Genomic DNA, 22,323 nt, shown 5'->3' on the forward strand with positions numbered 1-22,323 from the left:
ACTAATAGTTGGAAGCTGGAATTGTGGAGAATTTATCCAGAGAGTGAGCTTGGAGCTTGCTACTGCAGCGGCATGGGCTTGAGGGGAATTGATACACATGGGTAAGTTCTGGCTATGAGGTGAGAGTTGGCAATAGCTGGTGTGCGGGCAGCATGTCAGGGTGTGCCTTGTGATTTCCCACTGGCAACGGAAGGATGGTTACTAATTCTTAGGGAAGGGAGGTTTCTGGAATCAAGCATCGGGAGGGGGAGTGAGTGCTGCAGGTTGATGACAGCTCCGTCTCTGGCTCAGAATCTGATAAGCCTGTAACCAAGAACAAGACGACCAAACACATGCCGTTTGTTTCTTTCACTGTCAGCTGGTCCCCTTCGCCGAGACAGTCTGTTTGGGAGCTTTGGTGCAGCTGCCAGCCGTACATTTCACCTCCCTGTGGCAATGCACGATGAGAATAATGGCAATGACAATCATGGTAGGACTCGAACCGCGCCTTCTATTCTGCTCATGCCAGCTCTCGAAGTAAACTGGCCCCATGGGGTCAGCAGAGCATCTGGGTTCTGCGCAGTGTTTCTAAAAGACCAGCGTCTCTTCCCTCCCCAGGTGGGGGTCGTGAGTGAGGCAGATCAACTCACTAAATATCCTCTGTGGTCACGATGAGGCCACTCTCAGGTTGGAGGAGCAGCACCTCATATTCTGTCTGTAACCTTCAACCTCATTGCATGAACATAAATTTGTAGTAATTTCTTCCCACTCCCCCTTCTGGTCCTCCTCTCAACCTCCTCTTCTCCTCACTTGCCCATCACATTCCTCTGGTTCCCCTCTTTCCCTTTCTCCTATGGTCCACTCTTCTCTCTGATCAGATTCCTTCTTTACCTCTTCACCTTTCCCGCCCATCACCTGACAGCTTCCCAATTCATCCTTCTTCCCCCTCACCTGCCTTCACCTATCACCTGCCGGCTATCCTCTCCCTCCTCACACTTCCCCCCCCCCCCCTTTTCCAGTCCTGAAGAAGGCTCTCGGCCCAAAACATTGACTCTATTCCTCTCTAGATACTGCCTGACCTGCTAAGTTCCTCCAGTGTTTTGAATGTGTAAACTCACTCTCCAGTTAATGCCCAGCACCTCCCTGAAGCATCAGCCTTTGATCCCACCCCTCTCACTGACCGTAACAGAAGCACTTGATTTAGTCTTGCCTTTCTTACTGGAAAAGTGATGACCATTTAATCTGCCCACCTTGCCTCCAAACTGAAACTGGTGGGGCAATGATTATTTCATCAAGGTTTGAAGCTGGCACTATTTGCAATAAGGATGGATTCCAATTCACTCTGCTTGATAAATCTGTTTTGTCCTCCTGAAATCCACTGCACAGCCTTGAAGCAAGAGGTTTGTACAGTGAAATTGCCCCTCTCCAGCCTTAGATGAGGGAGGGGTTAGGATGCTACAGGACTTTCTTGGTTAGCTGCCTTGATTGCCTGGGGGTTACCCAGAGGTTGTACTTCTCTGCTCTGGTCCAGTGAATCAGGCTTATTAGTTCAGATTTCCCCAAGGTAACTGGAAGATAAAGAGTGTAAAGCACAGAATAATACAGCACAGGAAGAACCATTTCAATCCCTTCCCACTACAACATGTCTCTATCCCTGCATTCTCTGCATACTAGAGCTCTCATATTTATCTCCATTGTTAACCAATCCTGAAGTAGGCCCCCAGCCCAAAACATGGACTCTTTATTCCTCTCTGGACACTGCCTGGCCTGCTGAGTTCCTCCAGCATTTTGTGTATTACCCCCTGCTCTCTGTGTGAAAATAAAACAACAAGCCCTGCACACTTCCTTCACAACTTCAATGCATGCCCTGTGGTAAACACACTGACACAACTGGATTGAAAGGAAGATTCTCCCTCTAGACTGGCAGTTTTATATGTCACACCACATGTACAGAGTTCACAAGTGCATGGTTCCCTGAAAGCGGCGACACAGGCAGACAGAGTGATGAAGGAGGTGTTTGATACACTGGACCGGGCAATGAGTACGGTCTTGGGAAGTTATGTTGCAGTTAGATAAGACACTGGTGAGGTCACACTTGGAATATTTTGTACAGATTTGGTCGCCCGGTTTTAGGAAAGATGTTATTAAACTGGCATGGTGGAGATACGTCTCTACCAAAGGAGATGCAAGGCACTTCTTTCCTCCACTAGCCTGCAGGTCACCCCCGGGCAAGGTGTAGCACCTACTTAGCCTCCCTCCCCGATCAGGGTCATGTAAAACCATGGAAGGCAGGTGGTGGATGGTTGTATGAGCACCCGTTGCATATCACGTCCTGGTTATGTAATCATATTGATGTCAGAGAGACAACCTCTGAGGAGTATTGTTAATGGCTGGGGTCACCTGTCTTGTAAAGACACTGCCCAGAGGGTGGCAATGGCAAACCACTTCTGTAGAAAACTTTGCCAAGAGCATTCATGGTCATGGCAAGACCATGATCGCCTATGCCATGCAACACAGCACATAACGAACATTATTAAACTAGAAAGAGTGCAGAAAAAATTTACCAGGATGTTAACGCAAGAGATTCTGCAGACACCATAAATCCAAAATAACTTGTAGCAGTTGCTAGACGAACTCAGCAGGTCAGGCAGCATCCTTGGAGAGGTTAAACAGTCGACGTTCTGGGTTTAGACCCTTCATCAGGATTGAAAGGGGTTCTTGCTCTTTCCTTTCTGGTCCTGGTGAGGGATCTTGGGCTGAAATGGCAACTGTTTATTCCTCTCCAGAGATGCTGCCTGATCTCCCAAGTTCCTCCACCATTTTGCATGTGTTTATCAGGGAGATTCAAACAAGAGGACACGAGTTGAGAGTTAGGGGTAACACGATGGGGAATTTCTTTACTCAAAGAGTGGTAACTGTGTGGAATGAGCTTCCAGTAGAAGTGGTAGAGGCAGGTTCGATATTGTCATTTAAAGTAAAATTGAATGGGTATATGGACAGGAAAGGAATGGAGGGTTATGGGCTGAGTGGGACTAGGTGAGAGTAAGCGTCGACACTGACTAGAAGGGCCGAGATGGCCTGTTTCCATGCTGTAATTGTTATATGCTTATATGATGTTGCCTGGACTTGTGAGTGGGGGATAGTTTGTATAAACTAGGACTTTATTCCCTGTGTTACTGGAGTTTGAGGTATATGAGGTCATTAGGGGTATAAGCAAGGTGAGTAAGCCAGGGAGGAGTTACTAAGGACAAGGGTTTAAGATCAGAGGCGAGAGATTTAAAACGGACATTAGGGACAGCTTCTTCATGCAGCAGGTGGTGTGTATTTGGAATGAGCTGCCAGAAATAGTGGCCAAGCTGGACAAATTAGCGAAGTTAATACATTAGCACATTAACAGCCATCTGCACATACAGAGGAGGGATTTAGATGGTTGAAGCTCACTGGGCATTACGGTTGGCATGGGCAAGTTGGGCCAAAGGACCTGTTTCCATGCTGTATGTCTCTGGAGTGAGGTGTGCCATACCTCCCTGACTTTGGCTGACCCAGCAACAAGATGGTGTCCAGTGATGGGCACAGTTCGCCCTATTCCACCTACACCAGAGGTTCCCAACCTTCTTTTATGCCATGGACCCCTACCATGAAGCAGAGGGTCTTTGTACCCCTTCTCTACACCCTCTGTCTACAGCTCCCTGAACAACACACTTAAAGCAGTCACAGTTAAAGGCAGGGATTCAATGGCAGGCAGTCACAGGCTTACGCAGTGAACTGCAGCCATGTTACTGAGGGTAGATGCCCATTCCTACTTATAGGTGCAAAACAAAGCAAATTAGTGCCAGTTTAACACCCCCCCCCCCCCAAAAAAAAAACTGTCCTGCAAATGCTGAAAATTGGAGCTAAAAACAGAAGGCATAGCAGGCCAGGCAGCATCTGTGGAAGGAAACAAGGGGTTAATTTCAGATCCATGAGTGGTGTCTCAGACGTGAGACACTAACCATTTCTATTTCCACAAATGCCGCCTGACATACTGTGTTTCCAATATATGATAACAAGGTTAACTTGTCCTGGCATCTTCAAGGGCAGTCGCATTAATTAATTGTATCCTCGTCCCGCCACCCAGCCCCTTCCCCCTCTTCCACACGGCTTCTCTGTTTCCTGCCATTTCACCTTGGTGCCATTGACGGTTTGGATTGCAACAACATCGTCCGAGCCCAGCGGCCTGCGTCAGGTGTCACTACCTCTCTCGGCGTCTGGGCAGATTCCTTACATGGTCCCAACCTCAGTGGCACAGATCCTCATTGCTTCTGCCGCTGAAGCCAAAGTGACGTAATAACTATCAGAAGTTACCTTCACAGTGGGTAACCAATTAGCTGATGAAACCCTAATCTTCCCCTGGGCCATTGGAAAGCTTATTTTAGTAACACTGCGTTCAGGAACTTGTGGGTGACAGAACTTTCATGATAGAGTTTGTGGTTTTGAGGTGAAGGGGACACACTGGCGTAAGAAAAGCTTCTGCTACTGCTAAGGGGCCTTGTCCAAAGGGCTGGGGCCATGGGCGAACCCCTGAAGTACCCCAGGATCCCGTTAAATCGGAATGATCACTCAGTTATCATCTCCATTCTCGGGTGCCCCAAGTCTGGGAGCTCCTCACAGGGACCTTCCTTCCCAGCCGCATACTCCCTGGCTCTGGCTCCGTGACCACTGAGGGTGATCTGGAGCTGAGGAGGTGGGGTGATGATGGGGGCAGGCGCGGCGGGGTGTTATTAGGTAGCAAATGTGAGACTGCAATTTTACCTCGGTGCAGTTGGACAAGACCCCTTGCCTTTCCTGCTAAGTGCTGACATGTGGTAAGGAGTGAGTTGCCTGTCAGCTCCAAGTGCAGTCGCTGGGCTGTTCTCTCTGTAGCTGCATAGTTCCAGGGGAGGTGTGGGTCTCTAAAACGCTTGCATCTACCTTTGTGCTCAGTGCTTGATGTGTCGACTGGCACAGAAAGAGCCTCATTAAAATCAACACCAGCCCCCGACCACCCAGTTACAGAACTCCTATGTTACACTTCTCGCATTCCCACCACCCCTCACCTCCCAGATTCGACCCCTCAGCCAGGGCATTGTCAGTGGTCACTTGATCTACTGACTAAACACGCTTTCTGGGGGTTGCAATGAAAACTTCATGCTCAGTGGCCACGTCTGGGCTTGAAACCCAGGTCACCAGTTACACTAGTCAGTGACTCCAGCACTTCCCTGGCCAAATATATTGCCCCATCCATTGTCAAATAAACCCACTCTCCCCCACCGCAGCTTCCCCAGTGATGTTTCTGGCCACCAGCTTGTGATGCTGCATGGGCAAAGTCCTCCGCCCTTACTCAGGCTGGCTAGAATCTGAGGCAGATGTTGGACAGAATCCAACTTGGAACCAAGCCGTATCTCTTCCTTCAAAAGTTGGTTTGCTGCCTCTTCGGCATCAGCTTAACCCTTGTCTCCCTGTGGCATTACTTCTGATTTAGTCTGAATTTTGTTCTTACATTGGCAGCATACACAGGAGGGACCACTCGAGCCCACTCCATGATTCTCCAGTTACCCTGCCCTTTTTTCCTTTTATTCCTCCACAGCTTTTCTCAGCAGAAGTCCAAAAACAAAAGATGTTGATCTATAGCCCTTGGGAAGAGTGTTCACAATCTCTGCTGTGTGTGTTATTCGCATCCAGAGAGATTTACATTTGCTTATGCCTTCCTCTCCCTCTAGCCCAGGGGTTCCCAACTTTTTTATGTCATGGACAGCTCCCCTTAACTGAGGGGTCCATAGACCCCAGGCTGGGGACTCCCCACTCTACTGCTCTAGATGAACACAGCAACACCAAATGTATCACTTGATAAAGTCATAGAACGAACGATAAAGCACCTGTTTTATACCTTTCTGAGTCCCCTTTATTCCCCAAACATTTCCACCACTTCTGTGAATTCTGCACGCTGGGGGAAACTTGCATCATCTTTGACATGTTCAGAGTAAACTTATTATCAAATTGCATATACACTATATACAACCCTGAGATTTGTTTTCAGTAAATCCAGGGACCACAATTGAATCAATGAAAGGCCACAGCCAACTGGACAGACAGACAACCAATGTGCAAAAGACCACAAACTGTGCAAATGCAAAAGGACAAGGAAGAAATAATAGCAATAAATAAATCAGCAATAAGTATTGAAAAGATGAGTCTTTGAAAGTGAGTGCATAGGTATGGAACTGTTCAGTCATGGAGCAGGATATTGAAATGGGTGGATTGCCAAAGCCAGTATTTGCATTTGTGTGAACCCCTTTTGAAGGATAATAACTGTTCCTGAACTCGGTGGTGTGAGTCCTGAGGCTTCCGTACCACCTTCATGCTATCTCAGATTGAGTCCTCAGCATTTTTAAGTGGGAGGGTGAACACCCAGAAGTTGTGATCCATGAAGGTACCAATAACATGGGTAGGACAAGTGACAAGGTTCTGCTTAGGGAGTTCAGGAAGTTAGATGCTATGTTAACTCCAGAGTTGTAAGCCCAGGATTGCTACCTGTACCTTGTGCTTGTGAGGCCAGAGCTAGGAAGATTATAGTTTAATATGTGGCTAAGGAGTTAGCCACATATTAGGAGGGATAGCATAAGGTTTTTGGATCATAGGGCTCTCTTCCAGGGAAGGTGGGACCTGTACAGAAGGGACAATTTGCACCTGAACTGGAAGGGGACTAATATCCTAGTGGGAAGATTTGTTGATACTACACAGTGGGATCTAAACTAGAGTTGCAGGGGGATGGGATCCAGAATGCCAGAAGAGTTGGTGAAAAGGTTGTGGAGACAAGGGAGTGGCAGATGAGCTGAATCAGTCTTCACAGTGGAAGACACTAGCAGTATGGTGGAAGTTCAAGGTGTCAAGGGCCCTGAAGAGTGTGAAGTTACCATAACTAGAGAGAAGATTCTTGGGGAAACTGGAATTTGAGATGCTGCATGCGCTGCAACAACATCAGGCCGGATCAGTAAGCGGTGAGCCTAATCCTAACCACTTGTACCTCTCTCCTCAGCTGACATCCCCCCCGCCCCCGGCAACATCCCCGCCACACACCCGCTCATGGTTCGGCATGCCGATCACAGTGCCCTGACCCTGGGCACCGGCTCGTCCACCACACGGCTGACGCAAGGTATCGGGCGCAGCCAGCGGGCAATCCGGCCGTTCACAGCCACCAACACGGGCCACACGATCCATGTGCACTACCCCGGTAACAGGCAGCCCAACCCTCCACTCATCCTGCAGAGGTAAGACGTCACTACCTTGGTGGTGCGGGGGAGGGCTGTGTGATTCGTTATTTCCTTGTGCTTTTTGGTACTTTTAACGATATAAAGATTTTTAAAGATTTGCTTTATTTGTCAAGTGTACATCGAAACCTACACTGAATATACTAGGATGTGCTGGAGACAGCCCGCCCACAAGCGTCAGCACAATTCCAGCACCAGCTTACTAACCTTAACTCCATACGTGTTTGGAGTATGGGAGGAAACCAGAGTACTCAAGGGAACTGTGTATGGTTGCAAGGAGAATGTACAAACTCCTTGCAGACAGCAGCGAGAATTGAACTCTGATGGGTGATTGCTGGGACTATAAAGTGTTTCTTAAAGACTTTCATGAATCTTGTAATTCATTGCCACAGATGACTTTGGAGGCCAGAGCACTGTATATTTAAAGTGGCGGATGATAGGTTCTCAATTAGAAAGGGTGTGATAAGTTATGGAAGAAGAAAGCAGAATGGGCTTGAGGGAGCTAACAAATTAGCCCTGATGGAATGGCCGCGCACACTCGATGAGCCAAATTGCCTGATTCTGCTCTTTGTCTCTTGGTCTTTGTCAGGGGTTTTATTTTTAATGGCATGGATCCTTACCATTAACCAAGGGGACAGTGGATCCCAGTTTGGGAACCCCTGGTCTCTGGTCTTGTATAAGTCCATGAAGTATTGATGCTGTGACTTGTGCATGAATCAGTCCACAACAAAAATGTGCCCTCCGTACCGGTGTCCTACTGACAGGCATCTCTCCTTCAGGTTGCTTGGGCCCTCAGCAGCTGCAGACATCCTCCAGCTGAGCAGCAGCCTGCCCCTTCAGAGCCGCGGCCGTGCCCGCCTGCTGGTGGGCAACGATGACGTGCACATCATTGCCCGTTCAGACGACGACCTCCTTGATGACTTCTTCCACGATCAGACGGCTACAACCAGCCAAGCAGGTAAAGTGCCCATCCGGAAGGATGCGGGGTGCGTGTGGGCCGTTTTGGAGCCTCACCCTCAGCTGCCGCAAGACCGCAGGCATCTGAATCAGGCTAATTGTTACTAACATAATGTGAGATTTGTTGTTTTGTGACAGCAATACAGTGGAATACATAAAAATATGATCATTTATAATAAGAATAGTGCAAAAAGAGCAAAATAGAGAGGTGGTGTTCACTTGTTCATGGTCCGTTTAGAAATCAGATGGCGGAGGGAAAGAAGTCCTTTCCTAAAACAGCGGAGGGAGCAGCACAAGTTGGCAGGTAGTAGGTGAATCCAGGTGAGGAGTGAGAGGAGATGGATTTATGTGAGAAGCTGGGAGGTGAAGAGGAAGAAATCCAGTGGGAGATGACAGTCGACCTTGGATTGGAGGGGAGGAGGTGTGGAACTAGAGGAAGGAAGGTGACATTGATGGGCAGGTACTGAGACAACAGAGATGAGGTCAAACAAAAGCAGGAGAAAGTGGTTACAAGATGTGTAGAGAATTGAATGTTGATATTTAAATAAATCATACTAGAAAGGAATAGTGAGGTAGAGTTTATGGGTCGTGGGCCGTTCAGAAGTATGCCAGTGGGGAAAAAAGTGTTCCTGAATTGTTGAGTGTTGGTCTTCAGGCTCCAGTATCACGTCCCCACTGCTGGCAGATCTGGCAGAAGAGGGCAGGTCCTGGATTGTGAGGGTCTTTGATGATGGAGCCTTGCCTTGAAAGGAAAGGTGCCCTGTCCCGGATTTCTGTTGTAGCAAAGATGAGCATTCCCTTTGCCCTTGCAGAGTTTGCCCCGGGTGGTAATGGGTTTCAGCACTCTGCTTCCATTGGCATCGGGCCTGTGACACTGTTTTTTGTGCAGGTACATTGTCCAGCATCCCAACGGCGCTGACCCGCTGGACTGAAGAATGCAAAGTACTGGACGCAGAGAGCATGCATGACTGCGTGGCGGGTGAGTAGATGTGGAAGAAAGTGTTCTAACCCCCCCAGGCATCAAAACTACTTAATGAGTAAAGTTGATAATCGTCAGGAGGTTATGGATCTTCCACAGTGGGCATAGTCAAGGAGCTGATCTCATTCAGTCAGACATGCACTCAGTGCCCAGAGATAGAGTTTAAAGTTCAGAGTAAGTTTATCATCAAAGTACATAGTTGTCACCGTATACAGTTCATTTTCTTGCGGGCATGCTGAACAAATCTATAGAATAGTAACTATAACAGAATCAATGAAAGATCACCCAACTAGGGTGTTCAGCCAGAATGTAGAAGAAAATGTGCAAAAGCAATAAGAAGAAACAATAATATAAATAAATAATAATCAGTGATGGGAAGTGAAGTTATCCCTTTTGGTTCAAAAGCCTGATGTTTGAGGGGTAATAACTGTTCCTGAACCTGGTGGTGTGAGACCTGAGGCGGCTTTACCATCTTCCTGATTGTAGCATTGAGAAGAGAACATGATCTGGATGGTGGGGTGGGGTGGGGGGTTGTTCCAGATGATGGATGCTGCTTTCCTGCAACATTTCATGTAGATGTTCTGAATGGGAGGCAGCTTAATTAATGGTTCAGTTCAAGTTTATTGTCGTGGGCATACATACCCAGGGTAGAGAAGCCTTGAAAATTAGCTTTTTGCAACAGCAGCACAGTATTTTACAAACATAAGTTAACCTCATCTTCACATAAACACAACAACATAAGCATAATGACTTCAATGTAAGATTGACAGAGGAAAAGTTATCTAGTCAATGGCAGTGTTGGAGTTTTTCAGGTTGGTTGAGGACCCTGATGTCAGTGGGGAAGGAGCTGTTGCTGAATCCTCAGTGGGACTCTTCAGGCTCCTGTACTTCCTGCCTTGGGTCGGTGCCTTTGGTTTGATGGGAGAAGCAAGCAAAAGCAGGCTGTTCCTTTTGATGGGTGTGCTTGAAGGCATCAGCCTGCACTGGGATTCATTACCACAGGTGCTTGATTAGTGTTAAAGGTGACTGAGAGAAGACAGGCGAATGGGGTTGAGAGGGATAATAAATCAGCTATGATGGAATGGCAGGGCAGAATCAATGGGCTAAATGTCCTAATGATGCTGTGTCTTATGGTTATGGTTCGAGCCTTCCGGGTGACTGCTCTTTAAGGGGAAGAGGGTCTAAGGGTGAAAGTCTGCCCTCCCTCGGTACTGGGGTCAAATGGGCAAGGTATCAAACTGAGTCAGTACGGTACTGATGGGCTGAACTCCCCCTCCATCATTGTAGTCGTGAAGCTGCCCATCATTCAGCACTTGGAGTCATTGCGCGACGAGGAGCTGGAGGAGCGGAGGGAGAAACGCCGGAAGCAGCTGGCAGAAGAGGAGGCCAAGAGGGAGGAGAAGGCCAAGGAGGAGAAGGAGAACAAGGAGCAGAACACACCGGTAAGTAGTGGAGTTGGATGGAGTGGGTCGGTGGGGGTGAGAGAGATGGGATCCCCAACTTACAGGAAGAGTTGGTCTCTGTGCCAGCAAGGCAAATGAGGAAACCTTTGAGTCTGGTTTCCTCCCACATTCCGGTTCGATTTCCACAGCTGTCTGTAAGGAGTTTGCACATTCTCCCCATAACCACGTGGGTTTCCTCCGGGTGCCATGATTTCCTCCCACATTCTAGTTCAATTGCCACCGCTGTCTGTAATGAGTTTATCCATTCTCCCTGTGACTGCATGAGTTTAATGTGGGTCCTACATTTCCATCCATATTCCCATCACTGGGAAAAGTTGAATGCAGACTCAGAGTACTACAAGACAGAACCACGCCCTTCACCCCATCTTGTCCGTGCTAAACTGTTATCCGTATGTGTGTGCACATGCGTGCATTTCTTTGGTTTCTCCTGCGCTAATACAGCTTTTCCTCACTGTTTACCAAGCAGGCTGCAGGTTCCACTGGAACTGCCAACTCGTCTGCTCAAGGTGACAAGAATCAAACAGGTTTGTTGCTGTGCAGTCTGCACCTTCTTGGAGTATTTGTTTTCTGTGTACTTGAGAGATTTCAGTGAAGGCAGTGCAGGCAGGCAGAGAGTGAGGATGTTATCAGTAGCCATGCTATTATCGGCATCCCCCACACTGAACCACAAACTGTGAAGGCTCAGTCAACACTAAGAAAGAGATCATATGTCCAGGACAGGTACACGTTAAGAGTTCCACTTCATCTGTGCTACCATGTCGCATATAATTAGGGCAGAGGTGACCTAAATTAAGCTCTCTCTCCCATCCCATCACACACTTCCGGGGTCAGACACAGAGTGAAGCGCCTTCCACACTGTTCCATCACCCACTACCACGATCAGACACACAGCTAAACTCTCTCCGCGCTGTTCTTTCACTCAATCACTCAATCTTGCAGTCAGACTCGAGTGAAGCACCTTCCACACTGTCCCATCACACCCTCCTGGGGTCAGACACAGAGTGAAACCCCCTCCACACCGTCCCATCACACCCTCCTGGGGTCAGACACAGAGTGAAACCCCCTCCACACCGTCCCATCACACCCTCCTGGGGTCAGACACAGAGTGAAGCTCCCTTCACACTGTCCCGTCCATACAACTGAGAATAAAAACAGAAAATACTTGACGCATTCGTACTTGATACAAACAGAAACATGTAAATTTTAATGTTTAAGAACGTCAGTCAGAACAGCGACACCGATTACTTCCAGCCTTTTGTTTTTGTTTGGAGTTTCCAGATCTTTAGTTTCAATTTTTCAACTTGGAGCAATCAGTTATGGCTGCTGAGTAAATGTCCAGATAACAAGTGACAGCAGGATTTGAGCTTGTTGTACCTCTCGTGATGAGGCTGTGGTGTCCTGATTGAAAACTAGAGAACATTCTGCATCCTGTTTCTATAAGCCAGTTACAAGGTTCAAAACAGTGCAGTGAGTAGAAGAATCAAGAAGAATGCAGTGTGCTGCCCACAAATGGAATGATTGGAACTCTGAATATGTTATAACAATAAACTTTTTGTCTGTTGACTTGTTTGTTTAAGTGCTAAGCATTCAGTCCACGTGGAGATGGAACAAATGCCCTTTGGAATGAGGTAGTAGGTTGTATAGTTTTAGGGTCATACCCGATCTTGGAGTTAACTATACAATCTACTGTCTTTCCCACGGTGGCAAGGCTGGCTTCCCGCAGGACTCCGCTCTCGCTGACGGAAAAGATCCATGTGCTGGCTGGGTTACTACTCCGGTTTGACTGTCTTGGCGGGTGGGGGGCACCAGGTAAAAGCTGGCTGATTCCTTGCTCATCCACCCTTTCGAGCAGGTTCCACTCAGACTAGGGAGTAGAACGCAGAACCATACAGCACAGCTCATGTTATTGTGCCAACCTTTTAACCTACTCCCAGATCAATCGAACTCATCCCTCCTTCTTAGCCCTTCAGTTTCCTTTCCTCTATGTGCCCATCTAAGTGCCTCTTAAATGCCTCTAATGTAACTGCCTTTACCACCACCCCTGCAAGAGTGCCCCCACACTCACCACTTACTTTTTTTTTAATCAACCTTTTGACATCCTCCCCCCATCCCCATACGTTCCACCAACCACTTTTTAAAAATTTCCGCTCTGGGAAAAACTCTCTTGCTATCCACTCAATCTGTACCTGTGATTATCTTGTACATCTCCTTCAAGTTGCTCATTGTCCTTCACTTTACAGCAAGGGTTCCCAACCTGGGGTCCACAGACGCCTTGGTTAATGGTGGGGGTCCATGGTATAAAAGAGGTTGAGAAGCCTTGTTCTACTGAGAAAAGCCCTTGCTTGCTTCACCTTATAAGACATGCTCTTTAATCCATGGAGCGTCCTGGTAAAGTGCCCTGGGGGCTTATCTATCAAAATATAGAGTAGGTTATTATTAAATCTAGTCAGGGGATGAGGAGAGATCTCTTCACTCAGCTATGTACATGAGATATGTCAGTGGCCCAAGTGGATCAAAAGGGAAGAGAAGAGATAGATCAGAGAGTGGGGAGATTCATAAAAACGAATGTTGGAGCAGAGTACCTCATCGGCTTCGTGCACTGCTCTTCTGCATTCGCCTGGTTGTAGAGCCCTCCATGGCGGATCCCAGCAGAAGATGGAAGTTTCTGCGACGACCAGAGTTGAGCATCAGGATCGCCATTGCCCTCGGAGCAATATGCTCTGGCATGTTGAGGTAGTAGGTTGTATAGTTGTAGGGCGGTGATTCCCCATTTTTCGTTTTGCCCTGTTTGGAGATAACTATACAACCTACTGCCTTCCTCGCTGAGCAGTCAGGCAGCTGGCAGGCCCATCCTCGGACCAGCTAATGGTTGACATTAGTTCTGACATGATGAATTTGTAAAAGTGGATCGATTGTCATTGAATAAGATGCTGTTTCAAAGCTGTGGAAAAGTGTGAAAAAAACCCTCTGGTGTTTGCACTGTTGTGTCCATGTTAATTCTAAGGATCTGCAGTTGGATTTGAACAGAGTGAAGCTCCCTCAACACTGTCCCAATCACACATTTCTGGGGCAGACACAGGGTAAAGCTTCCTCCACATCATCCCGTCATACATTCCCAGGGCCAGATAGAGTGAAGCTCCCTCTACGCAGTTCTATCCTGTGGGCTCAAGGCAGAGAGTATATATTAGCGGCGGGATCAAGTTCCAACTGCAGGTTAATGAAAAACACAACAGTGTTTACGCACAAAGGCTCACTCAGAACAACAGTAATGAATGGGTTGATGGATTTTAATTGCTGAACACAGCTCAGAAGCAGAAATCTTATCTGTCAACTGACAATGTTCCTCATTATACGTGACTCTTCAGCACCAACCTTTCTATTCTCTGAACAGCCAAGCTCTTGCATGTTTCATTATTCCGATTGGCCCTCGCCTGCTACCTGCTGCCTTGTAACGACTTCTGAGCCTGTCTCTCTTCCATCTGCCCAGGCATGTGCTCCAGCGCTTTGTCTGCCACGAACGAAGCCATCAGCAACATCGCTGCCTCGATTGCAGAAGCCGCACTGGAGGCCATGAGGACCCACGGCCAGTTAGCGGGTGAGTGCACCTCTGAGGTACCTGTCTCTCCTCTGCCAGGGTGCGGAATATGTGCAAAGGAGTTAAATGTGACTCGATTTGCTCCCTGCCAGTTCTCCCAGTAGAGTTTGGTAGCACAGTTGCTAAGTCACAGGGCCTCTATGCAGACCTTATTGAGCTAAACAGGCCCTTTGGCCCAACTCATCCATGTCTGTTTACACAAGTCTGTTTGCCACATATACTTTCTCATGCAAGTATCACACCAAATGTCACAGAATACTACAGGACAAATACAGATACTTTGGCCCAATTGGTCCATGCTGACCTGATCTACCTGCATCCTGGCCATATCCCTGAAACTATCTCATCCGTGTACCTCTCCAAACTTCTCTTAAATGTTACAATTGCAGCTTGCATCCTTTGTTTCTGCTGGCAGCTCATTCCACCTCTGTGGAATTGTTTTTTCCTTGGATTCCCCTTGAATTTGTCACCTTTCACCCACAACCAAGTTTCCCAACCTGCAGTCTACAAGCCCCTTAGTTAATGGTAGGGGTCCATGGCATCAAGTAAAGGTTTGGATCCCCTGTTATTCTGCTGTCACCCAACCTGAGGGGGAAATGGTCTGCATGTATTCATTATACTCCCCTCATACAGACTGAGCACAGGCCATGAAGACACGGGAATTTTATCTCCCTCCAGTATTTCATCTGACAGCTTGTTCCTTATGATCACAATCTTTTGTGTGGAAAATCTTGTCCATCAAATCTCCTTTAAATTTCTCCCCCCCCCCCCCCCCCAAACTGCATCCTCCAACTGGAGACGTCCCTCCCCGGGGGACAAAGACCCTCACCAGCCTTCTCGCAGTAGTGGTGAACCTTTTTGAGAGCCTGTGCTCAAATTGGCAATAAACTTCTTTTAAAAAGAAATTCTGTCACACCATGTTAATTCTCAGCAGAGATTATTATTGATTAATAAGTTAGCATCAATAATTATGGGCTGTTTCTTCAGGAAACAGGATGAACCCTATTGCTTAATTATGTGTATTCATTATTTTGCTATTAATAAAAGTATAACAAAGTCAGATTGAAATTACTGGGGCATTTTAGTAAACCTGTACAAAAATTATTAATAATCTTTTTAAAGGAATTGAAAAATAACTATTTCTAAATACTTACAACCATTGTGATTAAATATATAAAATCAACATAATTATCAGAACCATTTACTATCCAAATACTGCAAGTATTTAAAAACATAACATCCAACATCATGTGATCTCTCAACTGTCTGGCTGGTGCCAAACCGGCATGAGACGTTTCTGGTGAACTGCTCTTGGGTTGTAAAACATCATTCACAGCTTCTTTCAACAGAAAACATGATGATGTACCATTCTTTTTTTTGTGGGTGGAGTGTAAAGAACCGAGGGGCAGCAATGCATGTCATTCACGGACAAATTTTACACGTGCCGTGGGTTCGCCACCCCTGAGTAAGGTCACCAAGAAGAATAAATGCAGCCAATCCAACCCCTCCTGAAAAGTAAAGCGTTCCAATCCGGGCAGTGTCTTGATGAATCTCGATTGCTACCACCACCTTCCTCCATGCAGAGCAGGAGTTCCAAACCTTTTTTATGCACCAATACCATTAAGCAAAGGGTCCGTAGAGCCCAGATTGGGAACTGCTGCTGTAGAATAGCCAGAACTGTATGTGCTACTTCTGCCCCAAGAAGGCCAAGGCTCAGACTAGTGTATCACAGCTATGTCCTTGGACTTCCCCGCCATAGAAGACATCTACTCTGTTGATGCCTTTCAACATTCAATGGGTTACAATGAGATCATCTACTTATTCTTCTGAATTCTATTAAACCTGGTGAAATCAGTCCAGAATTCAGGCTTCATGTTCAGGTGTTTCAGAATCCCATCTTGTTCACAAATGATCTGGCTTCCAGGAAGAACATAGAACAGTACAGCACAGGAACAGACAAATCAAAAAGCAATTTAATGAATCCCTTTTGCCTACACAATGCTCATGCCCTTCCATTTCCTTATGATATAGGAATAGATTTAGGTTGTTTGGACTTTTGAGTCTGCTTTGTCATTTCATCATGGCTGATCCATTTCCCTCTCAAACCCAATCTCCTGGCTTCTCCCCTTATCCCTTCATGCCCTGACTGATGAAGAATCTATCAACCTCTGCCTTAAATATACCCAGTGACCTGGCCTCCACAACCACTTGTGGCATCGAATTCCACAGATTCACTGCTCTCCGGCTAAATTCCTCCTCATCTTAATTCTAAATGGATGTCCATTTTATTCCAAGGCTGTTCTCTGGTCATAGATTCCCCCATCATAGGAAACATCCTCTCCACATCAAGGCCTTTTGATATTTGATAGGCTTCAATGAGATCCCCCCCCCCCCCCCCCCACACACACACACATTTTTTTAAATTCCAGTGAGTATATTCCTCTTATATTCATGCGCCTATCAAATCATCTCTGAAAAGTCCCCTAATGTATCTGCCTCAACCACCACCCCGGGCAGAGTGATCCAGGCGCCCACCACTCTCTGTGAGGGGATAAAAATACAACTTGCCCCTCACATTCCCTTTGAATTTTCCCCTTCTCACCTTAAATGCATGCCGCCTTCTATTAGACAGTTCAACCCTGGGGAAAAAGATGTTATTTGTCTACTCTATCGATGCTTCACGTAATCTTACAAACTTCTATCAGATCTCCCTTCAGCCTCTGCTGCTCCGGAGAAAACTACCCAAGTTTGTCCAATCTCTCCTTATCACCCGTGTCCTCTAATCCAGGCAGGATTCTGGTGAAATTCTGCAAAGCGTGGGCATTGTTCCAGTAATGGGGTGACCAGAAACCTGCCCTCTCTGCTCAGTTTGGTCTGTGTGTGGCACTAAAAGTCAGCCCAGTTGATTAGGCAGTTAGGAATGAGCGGTAAGCGAGAAAGTATCATTCCCAGTGGCCAGGACAAAGCTTCATTCTGAAGGGTCCAGAGTCAGATGGTGAATCTGTGGCTGTGGAGGCCATTGGGTATATTTAAAGTGAAGACCAATAGATTCTTGGGGAGAAGGCAGGAGAATGGGATTGAGAGATATAATAAATCAGTCATGATGGAATGGCCGAGCAGACTCGAATGGCCATATGTCCTAACTCTGCCCCTATGCCTTATCATGGTGACCTTGGAAGTTATTTTAGGTGCTTATCCCTGCCCCTTCAAGTAAAAGATTTGCCGGATAGTCCCACCCGTCGCGATCCTGTTCCTTCTTGCCTCCTGATTGCTGCTCTTGCCCAAGAAATGACTGGTTGCCTTCTCCCAGATGCGGAGCAGCCTACTGTTGGTTCCACTGGGTTGGATACCCCTCGCCTGGAGAGCTTCCTTCCCTCTACCGCCTCAATGGAGGGTGCGCCCGCTGCTGAGGCGCAGGCTCTGGGTGCACTGGAAGCGGCTCAGCCCCCTCTCCAGCCTGGCGAGACACCATCAGCACCACTGCAGCTAGAGCCCACCGAGGAGGTGACGGCACAGTCCCTGATGCCCGTGGAGCCGGCAGAAGCCGGGCCGGAGAGACCAAGTGGAGAGGCCGAGGCCCTGCAGATGGAAATGTCGCCGGCGCCAACCACAGGTGAGACCAGCTCGCGGCCTGCAGTCCTTGCCCAGATCCAATTCCCTGTAGTCATTAGCTCCTTCACTATATTCTTCATGGTAATTTATAAGGAGGTTGACCTGAGTTCTAGGGAAAGGTTAAATAGGTTAGGACCCTGTTCCCTGGAGCCCAGCAGAATAAGGGTAGATTTGATAGAGGGGTGCAAAGTTACAAGGGGTATAGACAGGGTAATTGAAGGGAGATCTGATAGACATATACAAAATTACAAAGGGTATAGACAGGGTAAATACAAGCCAGCTTTTTCCATTGGAGTTGTTTGAGACAAACTAGAGGTCGTGGGTTAAGGCTGAAAGGTTTTTCAGGGGAGCCGAATCATCTTCACCCATGGCAAGCATGGAACAAGCTGCCAGCGGAAGTGGTGGACGCAGATTCATTTTCGACATTTAAGAGTTGTGTGCTAGAACTGGCTATGGTGTAGGTGTGGATCAATGACACTTGGCAAAAAAATAGCTTGCACAGATGAGATGAGCCGAAGGGGCCTGTTTCTGTGTAGTGCTCTCGGACTGTACTGGGTGTTGCGTCAGAAGTACCTGCAGTTCTGGTTCCCCTACCTTAGCCCATCTGGGCTTTCAAATTTAAAGTGGAATTCAATAGGTGCAATGATAAGCTTGCAGGAGCATCACAGGCACACAGCGTTCACAAGGAAAACCACCTTTAAACATAAATTATACACAAATTATGCAAGAAAGCACAATTAGACACAAATACATTTTGGTGCAAAGTGGTCAGTGTTGCTTTACTAAGGTGGTTATTAGAGTTGTGCTGGTTGGTTCAAGACCCAAATGGTTGAAGGGAGGTAGCTGTTCTTGAACCCGAGGAGATGGCATGGACCATGTGGTGGGGATCTTTAATTATGGATGCTGCTTTCTCGAGGCAGTGCCTCTTATAGACACTGCTGATGGTGGGAGTGATGTGCCTGCGATGTATTGTGTTAAGTCCAATAATATCTTGCAGCTTCTTGCGTTCCTGCACTTTCAGATTGCCAAACCAGACCAGTCAGAAGCTCAACATGTGTAGAAGTTGGTTATAGTGTTTGGTGACAAGCTAAACCTTAATCTCCTAAGAAAGTAAGGAAACTAGTGTGTGTTCCATTGTGTGCTTGCCCCAAGTCGTCTGTAATGTTCGTGCAGAGAAAATTGACAAGGATGTTTCTGGGACTGTAGGACCTGAGTTATAGGGAAAGGTTGAATAGGTTAGGATTTTATTCCTTGGAGAATGAGGAGAGATTTGATAGAGATATACAATATGTGAAGGGTATAGATAGGGTAAATGTAAGCTTTTTCAGTGAGTTTGACTAGAACTGGAGGTCTTTGTTTCAGAGTAAAAGGTGAAATATTTAAGGCGAATGTCAGAGAGAGCTTCACTCAGAGGGTGGTGAGGGTGTTGGACAAGCTGCCAGTGGAAGTGCATAAAAACATGGTCAAGAGGTTCAGTTGTTTAAATCAAGCATCAGAATGGGGAAGAAATGTGATCTAACTGACTTTGACCATGGAATGATTGTTGGTGCCAGATGGGGTGGTTTGAGTATCTCAAAACTGCTGATCTCCTGGGATTTTCATGCACAACAGTCTCTGGGGTTTAGAGAGAATGGTGCAAGAAACAAAAAATAACATCCAGTGAGTGAGAGTTCTGTTGGTAAAAATGCCTTGTTAATGAGAGAGGTTCAAGCTGACAGGAAGGCAACAATAACTCAAGATAACCACACATTACAGCGGTGGTGTGCAGAAGAGCATCTCCAAATTCACAACACTCAAATCTTGAAGTGGATGGGCAACAGCATCAAAAAACAATGAACACACACACACACTTGATGGACACTTTACTGGGTATAGCCTCTTAAATGCCACAATTATATCTGCTTCCACCATTAACCTGGCAGTCCATTGCAAACATCCGCCACTCTTGTGTAAGAGAAAAAGAAAAAAATACTTATACTGAAAGCCTCCTTTAAGCTTTTCCTTCCCTCCCCCCCCCCCCCCCCCCCACCCCCAAATTTTCCATTGTGTTTGACATTTCTACATTTCTGACTTGGGAAGAAGATTCTGATATACCTTATCTCTCTCTCTCTCTCATTATGTCATGCTCTTCATTCAGGACCACCCAGCCTCCAGTGTTTCAGAGGAAGCAACCTCAGTGTTTGCACATCCTCTCATTGTAGCTGGTGTTGATCAGTGTGAAAAAAAGTCAAATTAAATCCACTGTGATTCAAGATTGTAAAACAAAGCATGAAAACTTCCAATGGAGGTGAATACGTTTTATAGGACGTGTAGTTCTCTACATGCTGCTTAAACATGATGCGACGTGAGTTCCTGACTCTTGACTAATGAAGGCAAGCATGCTGTACAGCATGGAGTAAGTTAAGTGATCAGCACAACATTGTGGGTCGAAAGGCCCATACTGTGCTGTATCGTTCTCCATTCACTACCCAATCAGCCACTGTCAGTGAGCTATGGACCTGGAGCCCAAGATCCCTCTGTATGTTAGTGCTCAACTGTGTACACTCTCCCCCCCCCCTTCAAATGTACAAGATCCTGAAGGGACACGGCAAATGCTCGAAGCAAGACTGACAGTGGAGCTGTAGGTTTGAATGATTTTACTGATTCTTGTCACATACGCACCGGGCGACTTAGTGGGAGAGTCATGAACTGTAGACATGTCCACACCAAAAGAGAGAGATCCCCCTTACGTAGGAGGCCCGATCAATATGCCTCACAGTCAATCAGCTGCATGTGCACTTGTCACATTCTCGCAATCTATCTGGTACAGTACAACTTTGATACATTTCCAGTAATGGGAGTGTCTCAGATGAGGGACATAGGTTAAAGGTAGGGGGTAGTCATCAAAAGGGTGAGGTGCGTTAAAATTTCTTCTTGCAGAAGGTGATGAATCTCTGGAACCCTCCTCCCCAAACAGGTGTATGGAGGCTGAATTATCAGAAGCATTTAAAGTGGGTGGAGAGGGTGATGATTGATAAATACTTGAGAGGTTGGCAGGATTGAGGATTGTTGGATCAGACAGAGCATAGCAGCCTGTCCACTCTGCTCTGCCATTCAATAAGATCATGGCTCATTTGGCCATGGACTCAGCTCCACCTATTCCCCAGAACCCTTAATACCCCTGCATTGCAAAAATCTATCTAACTATGTCTTAAATATATTTAATGATGTATCCTCTACAGCACAGATTCACTACTCTGGGAAAATCAGTTTCTCCACATCTCCATCCTAAGTCTATTCCCTCATATCTTGAGATACTGTCCCTGGTTCTAGTCTCACTCACCAGTAGAGACTATCTTTCATAATTTTGTTTCTATAAGATCCGAGATCAACAAGTTATATATAGCAGTCACGCAAAAAAAATATAAAGCCCCAAGGCCCTGACTGGCATGCCCTGTAAATGGGTGTTATTGGCAAGAACATGCAGTTGACAGATGAACCTATGCGAGTGCACACACCTACACTCACACGCACAATCCAGCATGTCTTCCACTAAGTGAGCACTGAGGGCAGTACCAACAGGGGGGCCAGCCCCAACTGTGCATGGACACCGCACTACACCACCTCCAGCGTCTCCTATCCTGGACTGCTGCAACAGGCAAGCCCACTACAACTGAGGACATGCAACCAATAAGCAAGGGAAATGGACTTGCAGTACTTTTTCCCAATACCAATGTCAACAGGGTCTTGCAATTGCAAGAGAAACGTCCAAGACAATCACTTACTGTTGAACTACACACCACTTCCAACACCAACTCTGATGCCTTTCTATGACAGGCAGTAACATGGTCCGCACCAAGTCTAGCTCCTCTGCCAGCAGATGGGGAGGACCTGCAGTACTTGAACTTCTTAATGTCCTGCATTGTCTTGCATTCATAAAAAAGTCAAATGCACATTTGGTTGGCCCCATTGAGGTCGCTGTATTTGAACATGCCACTATGTTACCAGGAACCCCTCTCATTCTTCTGAATTCCAAGAAGCTTGATCTCTCCTCAGCTTAATCCCCTCACCTCCAGAATCAACCTCTGCACTATCTGTTTTCCCACTCAGTTTTGTGTCGTCCAGATACTTGGGTGCAATACAGTCATGTGATTGGGATGGGACAGCCATAATCATAGTGAAGGGCAGATAGCTCTTGCTTCTGCCTTTGCAGTGGATGATGCAGGATGAATCACTTCTTCTTGATATATCACCAAAGTCTAAGCAAATTTCGCAAGATGTACTGTGGAGAGTATTCTGACTAGTAAGGAGGAGCCACTGCGCAAGATTAGAAAAAGCTTCCAGAGAATTGTAAACTCAGCCAGCTCCATTATGGGCTCTAGCCTCCCGCTATTGAGGATGTCTTCAAAAGGTGATGCCTCAAGAAGGTAACATCCACCATTAAGGACCTTCAGCATCCAGGACATACCTGCT

The 22,323-nt window shown here is 46.8% G+C and overlaps 1 protein-coding gene across 1 annotated transcript in view; it reads left to right on the forward strand.

The window, feature by feature from the left end:
• Positions 1–22,323, forward strand: part of LOC140715546 (E3 ubiquitin-protein ligase HUWE1-like) — a 95,268-nt gene that overhangs the window by 21,560 nt on the left and 51,385 nt on the right. Inside the window, exons 7-13 of the mRNA XM_073027901.1 lie at positions 7,034–7,265; positions 8,045–8,223; positions 9,112–9,201; positions 10,489–10,643; positions 11,131–11,188; positions 14,152–14,259; positions 17,570–17,872. Coding sequence (XP_072884002.1) covers positions 7,034–7,265; positions 8,045–8,223; positions 9,112–9,201; positions 10,489–10,643; positions 11,131–11,188; positions 14,152–14,259; positions 17,570–17,872 — 1,125 coding nt within the window. The remainder of the gene's footprint in view (positions 1–7,033; positions 7,266–8,044; positions 8,224–9,111; positions 9,202–10,488; positions 10,644–11,130; positions 11,189–14,151; positions 14,260–17,569; positions 17,873–22,323) is intronic.

The sequence above is a fragment of the Hemitrygon akajei genome, chromosome 24, assembly GCF_048418815.1.
Source record: "Hemitrygon akajei chromosome 24, sHemAka1.3, whole genome shotgun sequence".
In the NCBI taxonomy this organism is placed as follows: domain Eukaryota; kingdom Metazoa; phylum Chordata; class Chondrichthyes; order Myliobatiformes; family Dasyatidae; genus Hemitrygon; species Hemitrygon akajei.